Here is an 8,520-nt window from a genome sequence, read left to right as displayed (position 1 = left end):
GCTGAAATCTGCAAAGACTGAGTTTATTAAAGAGGACAGAGAGATGACGAGAGATCCAGAACCCTGCAGAATGAAACTCACTGAAGAACAAACAGGTTGGTGTTTACTAGTGAAAGAGACTAACTAGTGAAACGATGAGAGACGGCATTGACCTCATGTATAATTCACTGGTGAGAAAACATTACAGTACAAAGTACAGTACATAATATTACAACAATAACACCTTCCATTCTCGCTCAGTCTGCAATAACATAATAAATGATAACGTATCGTGTCTGCGTGAAAGGTGCGCAGAAAAATGCAAAATACATACATTGACAGGCAGGTATCTTAATGTTTGGACCGAATAATCTGATTGGTCGAACATTTTATGTATTTACGATATAAATTCTCAAGCACTCTCTGGCTTGTGTTTATACCCGCCGCACATTTCAGAAGCGTCCAGAAGTGGCTCTCTGTGCTGCTTTGCTAAAGATATGCTCCTAGTCTAATTTTGATGGACGCCACGTCCAAGCTGCACATAATTAGATAATTTATGTATTTTAACAGCCGCATGCCTTTTATCTTTGTCATTCATAACTAGATAGGTAGAACCCAAAAAACACAGAAAATCCCTGTTCTGTAGGCCAGCACCAATGTCTTGAACTTGATGTGAGCCATGACTGGAAGCCAGTGCAGAGAGATGAGAAGCGGTGTGACATGGACTCTCTTGGGCTCATTGAAAACAAAATGTGCTGCTGCATTCTATTTTGATGGACGCCACGTCCAAGCTGCACATAATTAGATAATTTATGTATTTTAACAGCCGCATGCCTTTTATCTTTGTCATTCATAACTAGATAGGTAGAACCCAAAAAACCCCAAAAAAACACAGAAAATCAAGGAAAACAACGTTGGACAAGCAAATCTCATGTTCTTGCGAATCCAGTTGCTGCGCTCCTGGTGTGAGTTGGCACCGCGTGGAAGACGGAACAAAATTTCGTCGGAGCCATAAATGGTAATGTTAACATAAAACGCTGAACGTAGGCTGCTTTTCACGAGTTCGCACTTACATATAATTGGATTGAGCAGATAGTAAGCATATTTGGCATGCTGTCCTGAGGGGAGGGCTCCGAGCCCGGAATATAGCGTGAACCCAGAGAACTCCCCTTATCCCTAATCTGGGATGAGAATAGTTAAAGTGAGGAGTTGAGGTGGAGGAGGGATGCCGGAAAACTGTTGTGGGACAGAGGTAAGTTGGCTGTATATACGTATCGTGCTTGTTAAGATGAATAACTAAACAAGCTCCACCTGTGCTGAACTGGTTGACCATCTGATCGTGCTCCTCCCGAACCTTGTTAATAAAACATTGTTGTGGCAAAAACAATTATTAACAAATAGCATCACAGTGTAAGAGACAAGGAATCAAATTATATTTAAGGAAAGAAGTTTATTTTCCTTAAAGAGGTATGTTCACAATGTTTCAGCAGCTACCCTGAAACACAACAGACCTAAAATCACACTGAAAACAGACAGCCTTATTATACTGTTATCACCCCCCACTTCTTACAAGGTTCCTTCTCTGTAAATTTCCACTTAACCCCGTAAACCAAACCTAGCTGTTTTCAGAAAAAACAATGGTCCTTCTAACCCCCTGGGCTTTTATTATCTTCACATCTGTGAGGTCAACAACCCCTCTGTCTTTCCTGCACTAAAGAGTTCAAAGGCTCTTTCTGATCATTTGTTTTTACTGTGTGTTTGTGTGCCTTCACACCCGTGAGGTCAAAGGTCTTTATTTATGACTAACCCCTCTGTCTTTCCTGATTAAATTACCCGCACTAAAGACAAGGAAGGCTCTCTGTTTTACTGTGTGATGTCTTTGTTGCATTCCAGGTGACATATATATACATATTGAGAGAGAAACACAAATTAAATCAAAAGGAAAAATACAAAAAATATATAAAAACCCACACAATGTCTAAGAAAGTAAATAAGAAAGAGTAAAACATTAATTTTCCTACAACAACATTAAATTAACATTTAATTTTAAAACAAAAGTTCTTCTTTGGCCAGATTAGCCTACATTTTCTTAATAGCTTAAACACAGGCTTTAACTGCAATGTCACTGTTTCTGTCACTGCAACTTCCCAAACAGGCAAACACACACAAAAAATGAAATTTTGGTGTCTGCCTGATGAAAAAATGCATTAAAAACACACCTTCATATTTCAGAGAATGTAGTTAATATTTGCGTCATTAATGATTTAATCTCATTCACCCGCAATTAATCAGATTTATTTATTTTTTATTACCCGACCCGCGGATTATCCGCAGTGCCCGCAGATTTAACTGTGATCGCTGCATCACTACAGCTGACATTAAAAAAGGATCAGGCTTAGGAGAGCCAATACCAATCAGTTAAAAAAATGCTTGATCAGCTCGGAACATCCCTATATTCAAATATCATATTTTACATATTACAAAAACAGTTTCTGGAAAGAATATCTAGTACCATTAATGGCTAATTCTGAGAAACATTATTACTCCGGCAGTAGTTGGAAGATGTTCAATAACAAAACACCAATAAAGATGATATATCTTTGTGACCCTGGACCACAAAACCAGACACGAGGTTCAATTTTTTGAAATTGAGATTTTTACATAACTTGAAATCTGAATAAATAAGCGTACAAATATACCCCAGCGACTTAAGACTGCTTTTGTGCTCCAGGGTCACATATATAAAATGTGCATAACATGCATATTTTTTGGAGAATACTACAAATATTACATATAAACGTACATCTAACAAAATAAAACATAAATGAGTAACATTAATGAGTAAATACAGTGGTGTGAAAAAGTGTTGGCCCCCTTCATGATTTCTTATTTTTTTCATGTTTGTCACACTTTAATGTTTCAGATTTATTCACTTTATCTAACAGAGATGCTGAGGCAGTTCCATAAATCATACTCCCATAGTCTAATGTAGACCTTATAAGTGCACAGTATATTCTTTTTAGAGACTGTCTATCAGCTCCCCAATCTATTCCTGCCAAACACCTCAGTACATTTATTCCTCTTTTACATTTATCTACTATCTGTTGAATGTGTTTTGCAAATGTTATCTTTGAATCCAACCAAATACCTAAAAATCTAAATTCAGATACTTGCTCCAGTTTTTGCTCATACAATTTTAACTTAACAACTGGTGTTTTCTTCTTTTTTGAAAAACATATTATTTTAGTTTTTTCCACTGATATTCGAAATCCCCAATTACTTGCCCACATTTCAACTTCTTTAATAGCATTTTGCATGCTTTCTTCTACATACGACAAATTTCTACCTCTTTTCCATAAAGCACCATCGTCTGCATATAAAGACTTTCCAATCCCTGGTCCAACTGTATTAAAAATATCATTTACCATTATGTTGAACAATATAGGGCTGCACACACTACCTTGTGGAGTACCATTTTCAATTGCATATTTCTTTGAGTACGAAGACCCAATCCTTACTTGAATGGTTCTATCAATTAAAAAATCCTTAATCCAATTATACATTCTACCATTAATATTCATTTTATTCAGTTTAATTAAAAGTCCTTCCTTCCACATCATATCGTACGCTTTCTCTATGTCTAAAAACACACCAACTAATACTTCTTTATTAATCTGAGATTTTCTTATATCTGATTCTAGACTTAAAATTGCATCTGTTGTGTTTCTACCTTTTCTAAAACCACTCTGATGAGGACATAAAAGATTTTTTGATTCCAGGACATAATTCAATCTTGCCACTACCATACGTTCCATTAGTTTACAGAGGTTAGAAGTTAATGCAATCGGTCTGTAACTTGTAACTTGCGAATGATCTTTTCCTGGCTTTACAATTGGAATAATTATGCCATGTTTCCAAGAGGAAGGGAGTTGTCCTAATTTCCACACTCTATTAAAAAGATATAATAAAATATTCTTTGACTTATCTGATAGATACCTAATCATTTCATTACATATTTCGTCTTTACCAGGAGAAGTATTTCTAACTCCTACAAGTGCCTGATTTAATTCATACATGGTAAAAACTTCATCTACTGAGCTTTCATGCTCATCTCTTTGCTCTAAAATATTTGGATTTTCCTTCATTTTGTTTTCTCTATATAATCTCATTTCTTCTGATATATTTCTATTACTATGAACCTTAACAAAATTTTCAGCCAATACTTCTACTTTTCCAGAGTTAGATATGACTTGTTTTCCTTCACTAATTAAAACTGGAATTTCTCTGTTAGGTTGAATCCCTCCCATCTTTCTTATCATTCCCCACATTTCATTAATGTCTGTCTCTTTTCCAATTTCATCACAAAATTTCCTCCAATAATTCTTTTTTGCCATCCGAATTGTTTTCCTGACAATTGCTTGTGTTCTCTTATACTCAATAAAATCATTAAATGAATATGATTTTTTTACTTTCTTAAATACTCTGTTCCTTTTCTTTATAATTTCACTGCACTCTTCTGTCCACCATGGTACGACCTTCTTTCTCCTTTTCCCTGTGCTTTTCCCAATTACATCAGTTGCTGTTTTGTAAATAACATCACTTATATATTTATTTAATTCATCAACATCTTCTATCGATATATCTATTGTCAACATTCTAGTCTCACTTATTTCTTGGAATTTTTCCCAGTCAGCAGATTTAAGTTTCCATCTAGGATTTTCTTCCCTTTCAACTTGTTCCAAGTCTATTCCAATTTTACAGCTTATTGGGAAATGGTCACTACCTACTGTACTTTCTTCCATAACACTCCATACACACTTCCTTGCCAAACTTTGAGATGCTAGAGTCAAATCAATTGCTGAAATTCTTCCCTGTGCAACATCTACCCTTGTATTCCTACCATCATTTAAGCATATTAAATCTTTCCATTCCAACATCTCTTCTACTACATTTCCATTCTGATCATTATGTACACTTCCCCATAGCGTATTGTGAGCATTAAAATCCCCACACCATATCATTTTATGATTTCCTAATCCCCCAATACTCTCTAATGTTTCTCTACTTAACCTTTCACATGGGTTATAAAAATTTATCACCCATATACTTTGTGATTCGGCCCAAACTTCAACCACCAACGACTCATATTCCTTATTTACCTGCACTGTTCTAAATCCTATTCCTTCTTGTACAAAGGTAACAACTCCACCTCCATTTCCAACACCCCTATCTCTTCGTACTGCTACATATCCTTGTAAAACAAAGTTTAAATGCGTTTTCAGCCATGTTTCCTGTATACATATAATTTGCGGTCTGCTTTCTAAACTATCAACAAATTTTTTAAACTCCTGTCCATTAGCGATCAAACTTCTTGCATTCCACTGTAAAATTGTAAAAACCATTACAATCCACCACATGCTGCTTGAGAGTTTGTATTTTGCATCTTGATTCTCTCATTTATTTGCTCCACAGTTACTTCTTCTGTTTTCAGATGTTTTCCTGCTGCTCGGATTATAATTCTAATCTTTTCTGTTCTACTTTCTGTTTGTGCAGAGCAGTTTATTACTTCAGCCACAAAGGCAATGAATGATACTTTGTCTACTAGCATAGTATTCTCATTCACCTTGCTACAACTATGGCTTTCTTTTGTTCTAGTTGTAACCTTTTGAGTATTTTCTTTTGGTTCTACCACCTTAACCCTTTTTATTGCTTCAGCATATGTTAACCCTTCCGAAACCTTGACACTTTGAATTTTCATTGCTTCTTTTCTTACTTGACATCCACCATAGCCAGCACTGTGATCACCTCCACAATTGCAACATTTGGGTTTTACACCCTGTCCACATTTTCCATATTCATGTTCTCCACTACACCTCGCACAATGTTGTTTTCCCTTACAAACAGCTGCCACATGCCCGTACTTTTGACATTTATAGCATCTAAGCGGAGGAGGAACATACTGTCTAACAGCATAGCTTATAAACCCAAAGAATACTCTTTCTGGTAATCTTTCCTCATCAAACTGCACCATTACAGATAAGCTATCCAGCTTTTCTTTATCTCTAACATATTTCAGACGTTTGACCCCTACCACTTTTGCTCCTGATAAACTTCTCTTGATTGTGTCTTCTGATACATCTGTTGGGACCCCTGTTATTACTCCCTTCATCCATTTCTTCTCTTCCAACAGTGTACACGAAATTTTTTTCCCTGCTAATGTCTTTAAGCCTAGTACCTGTTTTTGTTGTCTGCTATCTTTACAAAAAAGTAGCAACTTTCCATTCCGTAACATTTTCGCATGTTCGATTTTCCCGATCTCTTCTTTGATCGCTTTAGTTATTTTCAGTGGGTTCAATGCATTCATATTATCGGACAAGAAATGTATCATTACCTTAAACTCTTCCTTTTTCCTTTTCTCCTGTTGTCTTTCCCTTTCACTTTCCGAACCAGAAAGTTGATTCCATTTTTTTTTCCTTTTCCGATTTTCTACTATGTTCCAATTTCCATTTTTACCTCCTTTCTCCCCGCCAATACATTCATCCTCTATGTCCAGCTCACTTCCTGATCCTACGTCACTTCCTTCCATCTCTGCTCCAGTCACACCCTAGTGTCACCAAGCGCCCTCGTCGTCTACTTCACTTTGTCAGGCAGTTCCTATTTAAGAGATTTCTTGATTGCGAACAGGTGTGGCAGTAATCAGGCCTGGGTGTGGCTCGAGAAATTGAACTCAGGTGTGATAAACCGCAGTTTTAAGAGGGGGGCAAACACTTCTTCACACAGGGTCATGTAGTTTTGGATTTTGTTTTCCCTTAATAATAAAAACCTTCATTTAAAAACTGCATGTTGTGTTTACTTGTGTTATCTTTGACTAATATTTAAATTTGTTTGATGATCTGAAACATTAAAGTGTGACAAACATGCAAAAAAATAAGAAATCAGGAAGGGGGCCAACACTTTTTCACACCACTGTACATGAATATATCATGAGGATTAATATAAGAAGCATAAATTATTTAAAAAAATAATAAATCATAAATTAATACATGGATATGAAAATCTCGAAAAATATAAGAACATTGATTATTTGGATACATCACTGATGGTCATAAAGCAAATAATAAGAGACACTTTCTATGAACTGGGTCTTTTTTTTTTTCTCAATAAAACTTATGTTAGATGATTGTGTAATTGATCAAACATAATAGTCTCTCCCTATAGAGACATGGGATTTGTGCCAATAATGTTTTAAAAATAATATTTGAAGATCAATGTACCTCATTTTTGGAAAGTTTCGACAACATATAATTTATGAAAATGCACCAAAATGACCAAACTTTTGTAAAGCAATTGTCTACTACATTTTTATGTCCTTTCACATGTCTCTTTTTAAAAAAAAATTTCTAATGAGTTGCTCACAAATGGACTGTTTTTACTTTTATTTCAGAGTTGATTGAAGAAAACGAGGAGAAAGAAGAATTGAGTGAATTTGAGGAGGAAAGTCATGTTAAAACTAGTGGCTTTCAAACCAAACAGAAAGATTTAAAGAAAAGAAGAGCCAAGAAATCTTTCACCTGCACTCGGTGTGGGAAGAGTTTGACAAACAAACGTCATCTTGAGCTTCATATGAGAGTTCATACTGGAGGGAAGCTGTATGCATGTGATCAATGCGGCAACACATTTTTGTGGGCTTCAGACCTGAAGAAACACCTGAACTTTCATATAAAAGAGAAGCCACATTCATGTCATTTGTGTGGGAAGAGTTTTTCATGTTTACAACATTTAAAAGAACATCAGAAAATACATACTAGTGTGAGAGAGTACATGTGCTTTGAGTGTGAAAAGACTTTTACTTCAGCAAAGTGTTTAAAACAGCACCAGAGGATCCACACTGGAGAGAAACCATACAAGTGTTCACACTGTGACAAGAGATTCAATCGGTCAGGACATGTGAAAAGACATGAGAAGATTCACACTGGAGAGAAACCGTACACATGTGATCGGTGCGGGAAGAGTTTCACACTAAAAGGACACCTCACTGCACATACGAGAGTTCATACTGGAGAGAAACCATTCACTTGTGATCAATGTGGAAAGTGTTTCGCGCAATCAGCAAAACTTAGGGAGCACGTGAATATCCACACTGGAGAGAAACTGTACCCATGTGATCAATGTGGCAAAACATTTTTGTGGGCGTCAGTCCTGAAGAAACACCTGAACGTTCATACAAAGGAGAAGCCACATACATGTACTTTGTGTGGAAAGAGTTTTTCACTTCTACATCATTTAAAAGAGCATCAGAAAATACATACTGGTGTGAGAGAGTACATGTGCTTTGAGTGTGAAAAAACATTTACTTCGGCATACTGTTTAAAACTGCACGAGAGGATTCACACCGGAGAAAAACCGTACAAGTGTTCACACTGTGACAAGAGATTCAATCAGTCAGGAATCCTGAAAGCACATGAGAGGATCCACACTGGAGAGAAACCGTATCACTGCACTGCATGTGGGAAGTGTTTCAGTCATTCATCTGCTCTACAC

The 8,520-nt window shown here is 36.2% G+C and overlaps 1 protein-coding gene across 1 annotated transcript in view; it reads left to right on the top strand.

Moving 5' to 3' along the window:
* The first annotated feature begins 68 nt into the window (after positions 1–68).
* Positions 69–8,520, top strand: part of LOC107756923 (gastrula zinc finger protein XlCGF52.1-like) — a 22,836-nt gene continuing 14,384 nt past the window's right edge. Inside the window, exons 1-2 of the mRNA XM_016574255.1 lie at positions 69–95; positions 7,424–8,520. Coding sequence (XP_016429741.1) covers positions 71–95; positions 7,424–8,520 — 1,122 coding nt within the window. The 5' untranslated portion in view covers positions 69–70. The remainder of the gene's footprint in view (positions 96–7,423) is intronic.

Source organism: Sinocyclocheilus rhinocerous, unplaced genomic scaffold, assembly GCF_001515625.1.
Source record: "Sinocyclocheilus rhinocerous isolate Xijiao unplaced genomic scaffold, SAMN03320098_v1.1 scaffold773, whole genome shotgun sequence".
Lineage (NCBI taxonomy): Eukaryota > Metazoa > Chordata > Actinopteri > Cypriniformes > Cyprinidae > Sinocyclocheilus > Sinocyclocheilus rhinocerous.
The sequence above is the reverse complement of the archived record's forward strand: the minus strand, read 5'-3'. Positions and strand labels throughout refer to the sequence as shown.